This window comes from Colossoma macropomum, unplaced genomic scaffold, assembly GCF_904425465.1.
Source record: "Colossoma macropomum unplaced genomic scaffold, Colossoma_macropomum, whole genome shotgun sequence".
NCBI classification, from domain to species: Eukaryota; Metazoa; Chordata; class Actinopteri; order Characiformes; family Serrasalmidae; genus Colossoma; species Colossoma macropomum.
The window spans coordinates 917,630-934,130 of NW_023494810.1; the positions used below are offsets into that span (position 1 = coordinate 917,630).

The 16,501-nt window shown below is 41.3% G+C and overlaps 1 protein-coding gene across 1 annotated transcript in view; it reads left to right on the forward strand.

The window, feature by feature from the left end:
• The window catches only part of ephb2b (eph receptor B2b), a 279,294-nt gene that overhangs the window by 232,048 nt on the left and 30,745 nt on the right, over positions 1–16,501 (forward strand). Inside the window, exons 8-11 of the mRNA XM_036559359.1 lie at positions 2,228–2,336; positions 3,680–3,744; positions 10,422–10,544; positions 10,915–11,162. Coding sequence (XP_036415252.1) covers positions 2,228–2,336; positions 3,680–3,744; positions 10,422–10,544; positions 10,915–11,162 — 545 coding nt within the window. The remainder of the gene's footprint in view (positions 1–2,227; positions 2,337–3,679; positions 3,745–10,421; positions 10,545–10,914; positions 11,163–16,501) is intronic.

Below are 16,501 nucleotides of genomic sequence, written 5' to 3' on the forward strand. Positions count from 1 at the left end.
ATTTATTATCCATTTACCATTATCACCATTACATATTAAAACTCAGCAGACGTGTATAGGTTCACTGGTGCTTTTGAATGGTAACTTAAAAGGCTATATTTGTGCTGTAGACATAGTGACCCCTGGTTCCTATCACCACCACTGTACAGAAATCTGTCAGTAAGTTTCTCTACAATGAACCGTTTCACATCAAACCGCTCTGAATAACTTTGTTTACATCTCAGCCACTGAATTATGCAGAAATTTTGAAAACTCAGTGGAATTCCCCTTTAAGCAGACGTGGTCTTTCATGTTATGAACAAATTCCAGTGTCGCATGCTAATAGGAAGGTTTACATGCAGCTTTCAATGATTTCATCTCTGTTCACTTAATGCAAATCATGTTTTTAAGTAGCGACATGAGTGTAGACAGTGGTGTCGTTACCACTAGGGGTCCTTCGTAAACAGGCTGTGTTCATATCAAAACTGGCAACGGTGAGTTTTGTTTACTCATAATAACAAGCCCTGTCTCCCCAGTCTAATTCAGATGCTCTGAGCGTCTAATGCCAGTCACGTCCTCGCTGGTTGCCTCCGTAGGGCTTCGACAGGGAGTTAGCTGGCGGTTAGCGAGGCTGTTGTGTCTGTGTGGTGCTTGGATAGGCTTTAATTAGGATATGCAGAGAGAGGGAGAGTGTGAGAGTGTGAGAGTGAGAGAGAGAGAGAGAGAGAGAGAGAGAGAGAGAGAGAGAGAGAGAGAGAGAGAGAAAGTTGTGCACTCTCCCTGCATCCCCAGCCGTCTGTCCCACACTGAACACACGTACAGCCTAACACACACTCTCCAACGCCTGCCCATATGCCGGGGGAGCGCTAGGCACAGGCCGTGTCTTCCCTCCAGGCATCAAGACATCCAGCACAGGGCAGCCTGTCCCAGAATCCCCCACTGTGGCCTGCTGGGGGCTGCTGAAGGTTTCTCACCTGCATGAGTCTGCGCTGCAGGCTGCTGTGTGACCCGGTGAGAGTCTCTGCAGAGTCTCTACTGCTGCAGGGTGGATCAGATATAGACACAAACCACTCGGGGTTTATATGGAGGTGTTAACCAGATCCCTGATGGTGTTCATGCCTTAAAGGTTCTATATTCAACATCTTTCTTATAATTATTTCCCCTAAGTCTATTAAAGGTGGAATGATTTCAGTACAGTATTGGAAAGTAGTTCAAAACAGCGTAGCGAGAGATAAAACAGTATCGCCGATACGCCCCTCGCTCTTTTTCTCCTTCATCGTCTTTTCTGGAAACCACTGTCCGTAACCAAAATAGGCATCTGTGTTCATCCTATCAGAGTAAAGTGAGTGGGGAGGGGGAGGGGCTTATGATATGCATGCACGGCCAAATGACTGAGCCTTACTCTGAATTCCCTTTTAAGGGGTTGTGAATTTTGTTAGAAAGCGTAACAGACATGTTTATCAGAGCTGAACCAATCTGTGGACTATATAAGTACGGCTGTGTAGAATCAAGACATTTTTAATGTAAAATATCAAAAAGTGTCTAAACGTTCACCATGTCATCAGGAGATTTAGGTCCCGGGCGATGCCCCATCCATCAGTGGAAATCACCGAGAGCATAACTGGCCTTGCTGTCTCTCAAAGGCCCTCTTTTTCTTCCCAGGACTCTTGTAATAAAAGTTATTGTGACACAGTTTTTTCCAAGTAATTTAGGGCTATTTCTGTTGGTCAGTTCATCATGAAATGTTAACACAAGGCAAAGGATAATTGGAGTTTTCAAACTGTGCAAACAGATGAAAAGCGACAAAAATGGAGATGCAAGGTTTTTGTGTCAAAGCATTGATATTGAAATGACCTCTGTTCTGATTGGCTATTTCCCATCAAAAAAGCAATCCAGGCTGAAATAACATGGGCAAAAATAGACTTCAGCCACTCCTTTCAGTTGCGCAGATCCTTTGAAAGGCTGCAATGATCCTTTGCTTTACAACAGCTTAATGTAGAATGGTTGTCTTTGCATCTTCCACTGCAGTAACTTCAGTACAGACTGTATGCAGCAGTGGGCGGTGTTAGACTGCTGTAGACTGAATAGGTGATGCTATGCAGATGTTTGTTTGTTACATTAATTCTTTTGCAGCTTATTTTGTATGTACGGACTGTGTGGACGGGGCACACGGGACATTACGCTGTGAAAATTCAGTTTTGTGTTTTATTCAATCACATTAATGTAATGTAATGTAATGTCTCTACAGAAGAGTACAACACCAGCATCCAGGAGAAGCTGCCACTAATCATCGGCTCAGCAGCTGCTGGACTGGTCTTCCTCATTGCTCTGGTGGTCATCATCATCGTGTGTAACCGGTGAGTTTGTGTGTTCCGGGCTTTGTTGACCAGGTTTAGGTCGCATTCACATTACAGGATTAAAGCAGTACAGATCAGATTCAAGTCAGTTTTACGTGTTCACTCTAATAGTAGTGTTTATTTATGTAGTACATTTAAAAGAATTCACTGTAAATCAAAGTGCTTCACCATAGTGTCATGAAAGAGATCAATGCATGACAGCATTAAAAAGCAAGAATGTAAAAATACACAAATCTTTACAGTAGGAAAGCATTTTAACTCATTTTACAAAACTTAATACCCACTAACTCCAAAGGCCAGAGAATAAAAGTACATTTTCATCCTTGACTCAGAAGAAATTAAGTTTAGATATTATACTTTTCCAATGTAGGCCTAAAGAGAAGGACTAGAAACATGGAACAAAAACTAACATTCACTGAACATAATCGAAAACAGTTATAAAATAAAGTAACAATTCAATGAAAATTGGTTAAAAACAGCGACAGAATGAAAATAGAAACAGCAGTTTACAGCAGTAAAAGTAACAACCATCTGATATAGTATACTGTGCATGTAGGTTATGAAAATAACAATATATGAGCCACTGTTTATTTTTTCAATGAAACTTATCCATAATGAAAACATAAGTTCAGCTCCTGAAGTCCTAACCAATGGGAGAGCTCACTTGGCTGTATAGATATTGTGGAGATGCCAAACCTGATTGGACGAGTTTCCGTTTTATAATTTTTACTAAAACTTAACAATTATATATGCGTATTACTACAATAGTTCCAGAGTTGAATTACAACAAGGATGGTGATTCTTAAAAAAAAAAAAAAAGAACTACAAATTATGACCTGTGTTTTTTAGTTGTGAGAAATCATTAGGCCTTTTCTGAGGGCAGTGATTGTTCCTCTCTAGTTATTAACCATTTAATCATGTTTTAAAATAAATTTTTCACTATTGAAGTGATCCTGTTTTTGAATACATTATTGAAAAAAATTGTTTTTGTTTTTTTTCATTCATTTAACTTCTTGTTATTCTGGCTAACAAGCATGAATACAGAGTCAGAAAGATCTGATCTGAGAAAAAAATCAGAATTGAATGATAAGGCCTGTACTCTGTGTGATATTCCCAGCCGTTGCACTGCAGCCTCGCCAATAATTAGACCACCAGCTATGCACAATCACAGAGCTGGAGAGTGTTTTCCTGATATCATTCATTAGTGGACTTTACCAGAGCACCACAGCTCGTAAAGACGGCTTTAATGACCTGGACACTGCTGGAGCCGTCCAGTTATTTCCTTTTCTTTACTGCCTTCCTAAGACCACCACTACAGCGTGTTTGTTTGTTTGTCCCACCAGCCGTGGCTTCGAGAGAGCCGATTCGGAATACACGGACAAGCTGCAGCACTACACCAGCGGCCACAGTGAGTGTCCTTACCCTGTTTCATACACATACACTACAGGACAAAAGCTCCGGGACTCACTGAGTTTCGCTGTCATTTTTCAGTTGATCTCTCGATGCTCCGCCCACAAATGCATTCTCTCCTAGCTGCTGTTGCTGGAGCAGACAAGCTGTATAGGAAATCTACACAAGTCAAAGAAATTACTAATGAAAACATTTGTTGATGGGGTGGGGGGAGGGGTATTTATCAGTGATAATGATAAATGATAAACTCCACCCACTGACAAGATTAAAACAACTTTAATTTCAACTTATGATGCAAATTTGACAAAAATTTTTAAATTATGACCAAGCTTCTATGTGACGTGGAAACTGAGTGCAGATGATAACTCAGCTTCAGTGCGTGAAATCAAGCATCAGCCTGCCAGCGCCTCATTTACATATCATTTACATGAAGCACACCCTAATTCATGCAGATCTTTCAGGAGGGAGCAGACAAAGCTACAGAATTCAGCGGCCCGTGATCCAGTGGCTGTGCTTGTAGGTGGAGTCTACTGACCAAACTTCATAGTATTAACACAACAATTAAAAAGAAAAAATGTGAAATAAACAAAACGTCTTAGACGGTACAGTGTTGTGATTGTGTGATGTGGCTATTGACCTAAAATAACATATGTAACTCCCTTTCTCTCTGTCTCTTCTCTCTCTTCGTCTTTCTCTCTTCTTTCTCTCTCTCTCTCTCCAACCCTCCCTCCATCTCTCGCTTTCTTTCTCTTCTTGCTCTTCTCTCTCTATGTCTCTCCTCTCTCTCTCTCTCTCTCTCTCTCTCTGTCACTTTCTCTGTCTCGATCTCTCTTTTCTTTCACTCCCTTTCTCTCTCTCCTCCCGCTATGTCGTTCTTTCTCCCTCACTCCCATCTTACTTCTCTTTCTTTTTCTCTCTCTTTTCTCTGCCTGTTTCTCTTTCCTTCTCTCTCTCATTCTCTCATTCTCTATCTTTCTTTCTCTCTCTTTCTAAATTTCTTTCTTATTCTTTCCCTCTGTCACTTTCTCCTTCTCTCTCTCCATCCCTCTCTCTCTTCTCTGTCCTCTCTCTCTTTTTCTTTCTCATTCTTTTGTCTGATCTCTGCCTTACTCCCCATTTCTCTCTCTCTCTCCCTCTCCCTCTCTCTCTCTCTCTCTCTCCCTCTCCCTGTCTCCCTCTCTCCCTCTCTCTCCCTCTCTCTCCCTCTCTCTCTAGCTTTCTTATCTCTCCCTCTCTCCTCTCTCACTCGCCCTGCTGAATGAAAACGTTCAGGCACTTTTTCCTCCAGAGATTTTTCATTTCTCCGTTGCGGTTGCTTATCAATTGAGGCAGCTTTAGTCTGGTGTAATCAATGGAGGGAGATTGGAGGTAAATGGCGTATTTATGGAAGTCATTTCTGCCCGAGCGTGGAGTGGTGAACTCCGGAAAGCCAAGGCCAGCAGCCGCCCGTCCATCCATCCATCCGTCCATTAACACCCGCTGCACCTCTTCCTCTATCACTCAATTTCACTGCCTTTCTCTCCCGTCTTAAAACGTGAGGCGGCTTTCAGTTAAACAGGCCGGCACTTAGACTCATGGGTGAGGTCACACTGCTTCCGCTCCCGCTGTGACCTATTAGAATCTCCTTTAATAGATAGATCAGTTCTTCAGTGTGGACATAGTGGGGTCTCGAGGAGGTCTACAGAAGAGCGTTGTCGTGTGATTACGCTGAAATGGCGCGTTCTGACCTCGTGCACATCCAGATAGTTTCTCTTTGATTTGATATTTTCAGCTATTAGCCGCTAAACTTTGGAATTCTCTCTCACAGACCTGCACTTCTGTTCCTTTCAAACTCATCTAAAGACGTTTCTCTTTACACTTCACTTCCCTCCTTTCTCTACCTAATACTCAGTGTTAGTAGATCACTTAAGAAATGGAATCCTGGTGCACTGCCAGAAAAAAGTGCTGTGCAGGTACATTTTAGTCCTCCAAGATACAAACACCATAAATATACCCTCAAAGGTAAAAGACGCTCCCTGAGTTCCAGTTGTTTACATTTAATGGATTCCTAATGTACACAACATTCCTTTTCCCAGTGAACAGGGCCATATTTGTAGGAAGGGTTCGATGGAAAATCTAATTTACACAGTTTTCCTCTTTCCCCAGGTGTAGCTAATCAGCTACTGTTTGGTTTCCAAGTGCTTCTTCTATAGTTTAACACTGGAGCTACAAGGCTAACATTGCTAACAACAGAAGTTAATAGTCACCCAAATCCTTTCTGTTAATATGTCCCCTTATAATCTGCTCAAACTACATCCAGGTCTTCATTAATAATGAAGCCTGGAGTTGAGTCAGAGTGAATAATGCAACTAAAAGATATAACTGCAACAGAATGTGGTAGAGTTATGTTCCCTGACTGCTGAAGACGTACGTGTTCCAGTTTTTTCAGAGCGGGTACTCAAACTCCATGACTAAAAGTATTTCAGAGCGCTTAAGGTTTATAGCAGGGGTGTCAAACTCAACCACTAAAAGGGCCATATTAAAAAATCTCAGCAAATCCGTGGGCCAGCTGTGTTTATTTATTTTATTTATTTTTATTATTTTTTTCCTCCCCAATTTAGTAGTTTCCAATTCCACCCACCTAGTTAGAACCCCCCTAATCACTCGCTACCACTAGCGGTGAGGGTGAGCACAAGCCAAGTCCTGTGAAGCTCTGCTGCATCTTTTCGAACTACCGCTAACGCAACGTCATTGGACAGCCGAACGTGGGCCATCCTACCCACCCAGAGAGTGAGGACAATTGTGCTGTCTTGGACTCCCAGACACGGACGGCGTTTTTATTTTATTTTTACTTAACATTTTGCCACGACCCCAATGGGCCATTGTTCATTAAAAATATGCCAGAACTGCAACAGCAAAGTAGGCACTGAATACTTATTCAAAAATAATTCCAAAATATTAAATAAATTGTTTTAGGTAGTTGTTTTGCTTGATCCAAACACCAGGCGTCTTTTATGGAACTCAAACTCTGTTGCAGTGCATGCTGGGAAATGTAGTGAATCTCAGGGTGAAATGGGTTAATGAGAATAGGATAGGAGAATAGGAACGTGTCATGGGCCTGACTTATGTTTAACACATGGGATTTAAAGGTATAATTTCGTCTTATTACTTTCAGACTGTCTGATTTCTGTATTTAGTTTCACAGTTCGTAAATTGGTTTCACATATTACTGTAACTGTTGTTAATAAACATAGCACAGCTATTAATGCAGTTTATGGGCACACTGTGAATTAGAAAATTAATAGACTTATTTACTGATGTCGCCTAATCAAAAGTGTAATTTGTAAAACTAGCAGTATTTAACCGTCGTCTGATCAAACTTATTTTCAGACGTATCTTAAAGAGTTCTTTGATTGATGCCACAGAAAACTCAGTTCTAGTGAAAAAGAGCTGAGTGTGAAGAACCTTTCAAAAGGTTTTTAGGTTAGGTTCTTCTTTAAATTTTAAAATGGTTCTTGACATTCACTCTTATTTACAAAAATTGAACCTTCCACTCAGATTTTTTTAGGGAACTGAAGGTGTTTCTTTGATGGCATCTCGCAAAGAGGCCTTTGTTTTAAAGAGTCTGCTCTGGTAACAAGTACTCAGATTACGCAACCCATATTACTAGTACTCTGCAAGCCAGACTGCTGTTTATCTGATTATCTTTAGAGTGTGCAGCCAATAACGTGGCCAAAAGCTGACTACTTTAACAGGAAAGGGCCTTTTGACTGATGTACAGAACAGCCAACAACAGATTTTGTTTGATGCACATGGGCAGGCGATTCTCAAAATGGGGCTACAACAAAAACAGACTTGTGCCAAAAACACTGGTATGCAAATATTAGAGAATCTCTTGCTTAAAAGCTGAAATGCTTCAAAGAAAGCTCTTAAATACCTTCTAGAAATGTTGCGCCACTGCTTTTTTTGTAAAAGTTTCCAATTTGACAAAATAAACCTGGTGCATGGACGTTTGAAGCCAGAATGACAAAACCTGATAGTTTGTACGTGTGGGCGGAGCATTCGAGACTGAGACTGAGACTAGTTACTACACTGAGCATGGTAAAGTGGTATTATTTTCTTAATTACATTTTTTTTTCTAAATTAAAAAAAAACTGCTATATTACTACGAATTACGGACTGTTACGAGTATGAGTGCTATGAACTGAGCACTCTACCCCAACACTGGAAATGCATTATAGCAATAAAGCTTCTTTATTCTCTCACTCTTCACTTCTTTCCTTTCATTTTCTCCTCCTGTTCCTGGTGCAGACACATAACGCAAAGCCCCACATGTCCCACTCTCCTTCACGTAGCTTTCCCAGCCGACCGCATGAGCGCACAACGGCCATTAAAGTGCCCAGGGCCAGATGTGGAGCTGTGTCTGAATAATCGGATTTAAAGCATGGCTCACTCCAAGTCTTTGAACACTTTAAATGCCACCTTAAGCCAATTTACCTGCCATCAAAGGCTGCTTGATTTGCTGCAGCGGAAATGGCTGATAGCGTCTCGGCCATGACGCTCTGCACCATACACTAAACAGCCCTACTGAAGCTTCTGGAAACACTGTCATACTTCACAGTCTACAGCCACAAGATATTCCAGCGCCAAGCACCATCAAGAGCTATAGGGGGAGCAGCCGTTTTGCATAATCCTACATAATCCATTTTTTTGTGTCCTTGCACTCTGCAAGCAAAGGCCTCTACGTGGGTCCACACTTCCTAATTCCTCAGTCTCATAATTACATACAGTATAGATTAGTTTCATAGTTGCTAATGAATAATTCCTGGTAGTTAGTGAGTAACTCAGAGGAGTTACTGAATAACTTACAGTAATCACTGAGTCAATCCTAGTAGTGATTAAGGGGGCAGTCATGGGCTGGAGGTTAGGGAACCAGCCTTGTGACCGGAAGGTCACCGGTTCAATCCCCTCAGCTGACAGTATGTGACTGAAGTGCCCTTGAGCAAGGCACCTACAACTGCTCCCCGGGTGCTGTGGATAGGGCTGCCCATCGCTCCGGGCAAGTGTGCTCACTGCCCCCTAGTGTGTGTGTGTTCACTAGTGTGTATGTGGTGTTTCACTGCACGGATGGGTTAAATGCGGAGGTCTAATTCCGATGTGTTCAGACACAGTTGGCTAAAATGTTCATTTCATTTCATTTTCATTTCAATTCATAGTGGTTAGTGAATAATTTACGGAAGGTACAGAATAATTTGAAGTAGTTACTGAATAATCTGTAGTAGTTTGTAAATTCATAAGGCTCAGTGTGCATAATTTATTGTAGTCACCAAATCATTCATAGAAGTTTGTGAATAAATCATAATAGTACATAATTTGTAGTGCTTTGTGAATAATTTTCAGTACTTACTAAAGAATTCCTAGTAGTTATGGAACATTTCATGGAAGTTACTGAATAATTCATAGTATTTACTGAATAATAGCACTTACTAAGTCATGTATAGTGGTTAGTGAATAATGTATAGTAGTTAATATGTGTAGTAGCACAGTCTTAAGACCCATGTGTCAAACTCCAGGCCCACAGGCCAAGTCAGGCCCGTGGCACAGCCCTATTCGGCCCACAAAACTATTTTAATTTTCTACTATTATCAGCCCGTTTCACCCTAAGCTGCACTACAGTCCCCAGCATGCACTGCTACATAGTGTACGTTCTAACCCTCTTTCTCCAACAGCAATAGGTTAAAGTGCCTACCCCCTGACATTTAAAGAGGTTTAACAGTTATCTGTAGCCAATGTAGCCTATTGTTATATATAATACACTTTATTTTTATTTTGAATTATTTTTGAATAGTTCATGTATTCAGTAAAGGCGGCACGGTGGTGCAGTGGGTAGTGCTGTCACCTCACAGCAAGAATGGCCTGGGTTTGATTCCCGGCCGGGTGACCAGGGTCGTTTCTGTGTGGAGTTTGCCTGTTCTCCCCGTGTCTGCGTGGGTTTCCTCTGGGTACTCCGGTTTCCTCCCACAGTCCAAAAACATGCAGTCAGGCTGATTGGACATGCTAAATTGCCCCTAGGTGTGACTGTGTGTGTGAATGTGTATGTCTGTCTGTCTGCCCTGCGATGGACTGGCGACCTGTCCAGGGTGTATCCTGCCTTCCGCCCAATGACAGCTGGGATAGGCTCCAGCACCCCACCGCGACCCAGAAGGATAAGCGGTTTAGATGATGTATATGTATGTATTCAGTACCTATTTTGCAGTTTTGGCATATATTGAATAAACAATGGTTCAGTTGTGGTCATGATGTTCAGTAAAAATGAAATAAAAACAGCTGGCCCATGCATTGTTGACACTTTTTAACATGGCCCTTTTAGTGGTTGAGTTTGACACCCCTGTCTTAAGACTGAAGGAATAATCCATTAGGAATAGAATAGTTGAGTCAAAAAAGAAATAATTTAGTCCATTACCAATAATATCATGAAAACAAACAACTCTCATTTAGAATTACACAAAATACATATTAATTAGTGACTACTGACTTCCATTTGCTGTTAGCCATATCAGCTCGTTTGAAGCTGTTCCTTTAGGAGTGGGAGGTTAACGTGAGGCACGACCTGAATCTTTCTGAGTTTCTTTTTCCAGCGAGCTAAAGTGACCACACAGAGCCTTAAATATTATAGCTGCTCTTTGTGTTTCCAAGTGACGCCAGGAATGAAGATCTACATTGATCCGTTCACCTATGAAGACCCCAATGAGGCAGTGAGAGAATTCGCCAAGGAGATCGACATCTCATGTGTGAAGATTGAGCAGGTCATCGGAGCAGGTAACATCAGACCTATTTCATTTCGTACATTTATCCTCCCTTTTCTCCTATAAGATTCAAGAGGGAAACATAAGGTTATAAATTATTCTTTCCATATTGATATTATCAGGATTTCTGGAACACTGACAAGCTGCATGGATGATAAGAGAAGATTTAGACCAGTTGTAGAAAACCTGTAAACAACAACAACAACAAAGTAGCTGCTAGGATGCCAGCCTAATTCACCACCACCATAAAATACACCATTTTATGTCACCACTGTTTTCAGCACTACAGTGTATTGCTGTATCAGTGTCTTCAAGTATTGTGATGTTATAGTTTTGCCATATCGACCACCTTTAAGAGCGAGCTCTGTCCTATTGCTCTTCAGGAGAGTTTGGGGAGGTGTGCAGTGGGAACCTGAAGCTTCCCGGGAAGCGCGAGATGTTCGTGGCCATTAAGACGCTGAAATCTGGATACACAGAAAAGCAGAGGCGGGATTTCCTGAGTGAAGCGAGCATCATGGGACAGTTTGACCACCCCAACGTCATCCATCTGGAAGGAGTGGTGACCAAAAGCAGCCCCGTCATGATCATCACTGAGTTTATGGAGAATGGCTCACTGGACTCCTTTCTGAGGGTGAGTGAACAACACAGACACACAGCACTTTTGTTTTTATTGGCGTCCCCTCCCATTTTTTCTCCTGGGCACATCGTACATCTTTACATACTAACCTCACACGCACAGCCTCAGAAAAAGATCTGGCCCAATCCAGATTTGATGACAATACCAGATAATTTACTTAGCCTACGTTCACAGTACCAGGTTGAAGTGACAGAAATCAGACTTTTGCCCTAATGTGACTCAGATCTGTATGGACACGCAAATCTGATCCTTTCAAATCCGACCTGAGTCACTTTCATATGTGGTTCTAGATCAGATACGTATCTGATTTCTGGCCATGTGACCTTAATGTGACGCTCAGATCAGAATTCACGTGCTTTCTTTCCACTGCACTGCTCCATCATTCAGCGTTACCATGGCAGCAGCGCCGAACAGAAGTTAAAGCCTGTAAACGGTGGAAAAGCAGCTCATCTCACCTTTTTCTCCTTCGTCTCGCTCTAATAATGAAGCTGAGAGCTGATCAGAGTTAATTATCTTCTCAGCGAAGCTCGTTCTGCTCGTTAGTTTGTGCTGATGATGCTCGTGATTCATTCACGTGACGTTACTGAGTAGGATGAGCTCATGAGGGTCATTTCTGGACGCCGGTTCGTCACATTAATGACAGATTAGAATCACTTACCTAACGAGTGTGAACCATCGTGTCAGAGAGATCAGATTTGAGCAAAAAATTGGATTTAGGCAATAAGGCCTGAAATGTGAACATAGCCTTCCATCCTCAGAAGACACATCCTTCACCAAGCTTTAACCAAACTTGAACTCTGAGGAAGGGGTTCAAACACAACCCACATTACAAAATGTTCTTGCGTACTTTGCAAGCAAATACAAATTCCACTGGAGAGGTCTCCAAATCCCCCAAACTTACATAGGTTAGCTTTAAAATGTAGCATTTCCAGTGTTTTACTTTGATCAACAAAACTGTTTTTGAAAATTGCTTTGACTTAGAATTGATGCAAGCTTTACGAAGGCTTCCGATCCCCTTTTAAAGATTTTTTTAATGGTACAAAAACCGAACAGTTTATTTCTTCCAACTGTGTTTAGGTTTATGCATCATCAATGCATCGTTCATGCACAGAATGGTTTAGCTTTACAATAAATGGACATACTTTTTTGGGGGGGTGGGTGCAAAGTGAGCCCTGTTTTCTCTCATTTTCCTACATTTCTGACACTATATGAAAACAAACACACACACACACACCTGCTCCTCGTTTTAGAGCTCATTAAGGCTGGTAAATATACTCAGACATTTGTCATTGTTCATTGTGATGTCGTGCATAAACTACATTTCTAAGTCATTCTTTTCAGACCTGCTATATCCTGTGTTTTCTTTTGTTCTTGTATTGGACTTTTGCCTATTATGTCATATGGTTTTAAATAATTATGCCTGTGGTAGCTCTGCCTACCTGTTTAATGTCTGTTGCATGTAATGATGATGAAGTTTGGATTACAGACATTCGCACCTGCATCCTGCCGCATGCACATTGCACTCACTGTTTGCCTGTAGACATTTAGGCTACGTTCACACAGCAGGTAAAAGTGGCCCAAATCTGATTTTCTCACCAAATCACCAAATTGTTTGACTGTTCAGATTATCTTTTAAATGTGATCTGTATGCGACATCAGTCTGAACAGATCAGCTCCTAGACTGACCCGTATGCACAAAAGAACAGAGCGTCACGCTGCTTCACGGCTCATCCAGAGGTAAACAATCACGACCGCCAACGAACGCCAGTCGCTCCCAGAGGATCAGCTTCATCTTCACCAGCATCACAGGAGCCATCATAAGATTCACTGTCTGACAGCTGGGCTCATCACCCAGAATGTGTTCGAGCCATAAAAAGGCGCGGTCACTTCTTTGGTTGGTGTCCTCGGATTCTTTAAACTTTGCTTTAAGACTTTTAACTGTTCTTTGACGCTGCAGCCTCGTTCTCCTGCGGCCGCGTTCAGACATTTCTTCAGAAATCTCTTCAAACACGGAGGGTTTTGGATTCATCTCTTCTAATTTCTGTACAGAAATATCAGCCTAAATGTTTATGAGGACGAATGTTGAGTTGGATTGACATAAAAACCGCATGAATTCTGATCTGGCTGTTCAGACTGAGTCGCATTGCCACATATCAGATACGGATCAGATTTCAGTACCACGTATGAAAGCGTCTCAAATCAGGATTAAAAATGTCAGATTCAGTGTGTTTATCTGTTCACACTGACACACAGACACTCATCTGTGTCACATATGAAGAAAAAGATCGGATTTGGGCCACTTTTACCTGCTGCGTAAACATAGCCTTAGACACTTAAACATTTTAGGCCCAAATGCCCCTTTGAGGACTCGACTCAAGGGTTTGATGATTAGGTATGCAGTTTGCATGATGCTAATTGGTGTGTATAAGCTTCCATTGGTAGTTAGCTACATTAGCCTACCAGCATCCAGTGCAAAACTGAAGAAGCAAACTTTGGGCAGTCTGATTTAAGATAGGGAAAAATCTGTGAATTTGATTTTTCCATCAAACTATTATTTTAAAAAAATGCATACAACATCTGTAATGACATTTGGTTTAAAAAAGAAAAATTAGCATAGAAAATATATCAGAATCCTTTAAATCCTTCCAAACATCATAAGTGCACACATACCCAGGCACCTCAGCGTGATCAGAAACACACACAGACATGTAACTGAATGAAAATCCCTCATTAGTGCATGTGTGTGCGCGTCAACATGCACGTAATTTCAAATATCTGTTCTTTATTTATCACAGTGTCCATCCAGTAATCCCCTTCAGGGGTTTTTCCTCTAATACCCAATCAGGCCTCTTCAGCCGGCCTCCCCATGGTGCATATCTACTCTCTGTATTGATTTGCGCTGTCATTCTGTTCCAATAAGCCCCCAACACTCTTGCCTTCATCTCCATGGGTCGCCACGCTAACATTTGCTTTGAGATTGAGCTCGCTTTGAATAAAGGCAGTCCAGCATTCCTTGAAGGCTTGTTCCGTTGCTAGTCATGCCCTCGTATCGCATTGGTCACGCTAGAGCTAATTCACTCCCCACATTATGAACTTCAGGGCTCTCAGCTATATTAATAGACATATATTCCATATATACTAAATGTACATCATAGAGTACATTGATCAGAAATGTGGGCGTGATGCCAAACGCTTTAATCTCAAGCATAATTCATGCCTATGGAAGTATATGGCTTAGCCTTCTGCTAGCATCTGTAGCAGCTCAGATGTTTAGCTAAACTTAGCATAGTATATAACATCCAATGATTAACACTCTGTTTCAGATTTCATTAATTAAGCCGTGTATAGCGTTATTAGCATCTTTTTAAAAGTCACAGTTGAAGTAAATGGCCGCTACAGTCTCTTTTCTTTTTTGGGTTTAATTTCATTCTGTTACATTACAGCATCTGTGCTGCACGTTGCCTACACCTCTCACTTTACAGCTTTAGCATTTTCAGCACTGCCAACTTTTACATTTTTTGTTAGGGGGAGAATTCAGCAGGCCAGGACGAGGGCTGGGGAGTGGGTGGTATGGTTTAGGTGGGGTTCTGTTTTTTTGTTTTTTATAGTATTTTTTAGTATTACTTAGTAAAGGGGTCAGCAACCCATATCTCTCAGTGTGTGCTGATGTGCTAGTATAGGCTAAAAAATATAATATAAACAAAAACACAGACTTACTTTGCTCTGCTTTAAGCTTCAGCTCAGCTACAACCGCTTTTCTCACATCTCCAGCAGGAAACTTTTCTCAAAAGCAAAATAGCTTCTTGTAAAATGTCTCTCAACATTCGATTTTTTATGAAGCTTAAGTCAGCTCCTCGCTAAATAGTGCCTGGCAGTAACTGCTGCACCATTTAAGGTGGAATGGGAAAATTCAAACGAAGAAGCTGGCGAATGAGAAACTGACTTCAGCTTTACGACTTTTTAGTGTTTGACAGTTTCTTGTTGCAGATTAAACGTATCAGCAAACCAGCAGGAGTGATTATAAACAAAAAATGTCAATTTGTCTCCAAATTTTCGATGTTCGTCTTAAATCTCTCTCTTTGCCATTTCGTTAGCTACTAGCTAGGCGAGACTGTTGTCTGTGTTGCTATGGTGACCAGCAGTCTGCGCTGATCTTCAGGGTTAAAGGGTGAATTAGCAGTTCTACATTAACTCCAGAGTTTAAGACCATTTATTGTTAAACTGTGTTGAACGATCAGCAGAGCTTTATTTTACTGTAAAGGAGGATTATTTTATTATTACCTACAAATCTGATTCTGCTTTTAAAGATTTTCAGTATATTTGAACAATATCACACTAATCATCATGGAAAACATTAATCAAAAACATGGGACCAGTGCCAGATATTTTAATGTCATGCATTTGAAATTGGAAGCCAAGTATATAGTTTTAAAGTGCGTATGACCAGGCCTTCTGCTAGCATCTGTCCGTGCTAACTCATTCAGAGGTTTAGCTGAAAGGAAACGTCTCTTAAATCTCAGGGAAATTGAGAAATTAGAGGAGGAGGTCGCCACCAAGAATCAGCATGACTGGCTCTGGCAGTTTCCTATGCAATATAACAGCCAGTGATTATCATACCGTTTCAAATTGCGGTAATTCCAATAGCCATGTACGATTAGCGTCTTCTTAAAAAGTCACGGTGGAAGTAAACACTGATAATCTTGCTGCAAAGCACACGCCAGGACAGCCTGTTTACATAGTTATAATGGGAACAGCAAGCAGTAGCAGTGTTAATAATTTCATTATTACTTAAATTGTAGTTTAGGTTGTGGTGTTAGAAAGAAATAAATGAGCTTCCATAAACAAATCTGCCAGAATCATACCTGTGGTTAAATTATTACTCTGTATTGTTGTGTTTTTTTAATAATCCTGCAAGAATCACTGTGGAATACCGTGATCAGAAATGTGGGAGGAAGGCCAAATGCTTTACTCCCATAAATAATTCATGCATTTGGAAGTGGAAGTCAAAGTATATGGTTTCAAAGTGTATATGCTTAGCCCCTCTTCTAGCATCTGTCTGCTCTAACTCATTCAGATGTTTAGCTGAAAGGGAACGTCTCGAATCCCAGAGAAATGAAGCAGGGTTGGAAATCAGAGGAGGAGGCCGCTGTCAGGAAGCAACGTGGCCGACTCTGGCAGACATCAGTTTGATTCGAACGTGCTGCAGCAAAAAAAGTGGGTGTCCAGAAACCTTCATCACCGCTAATTGGCCTTTCTGCTCGTTTGAAGTTAGCGAGGGAAGGGAAAGCGCGCCTCTGATTTATGTAAATTGTGCACGTCTGATCTTTTTGGGG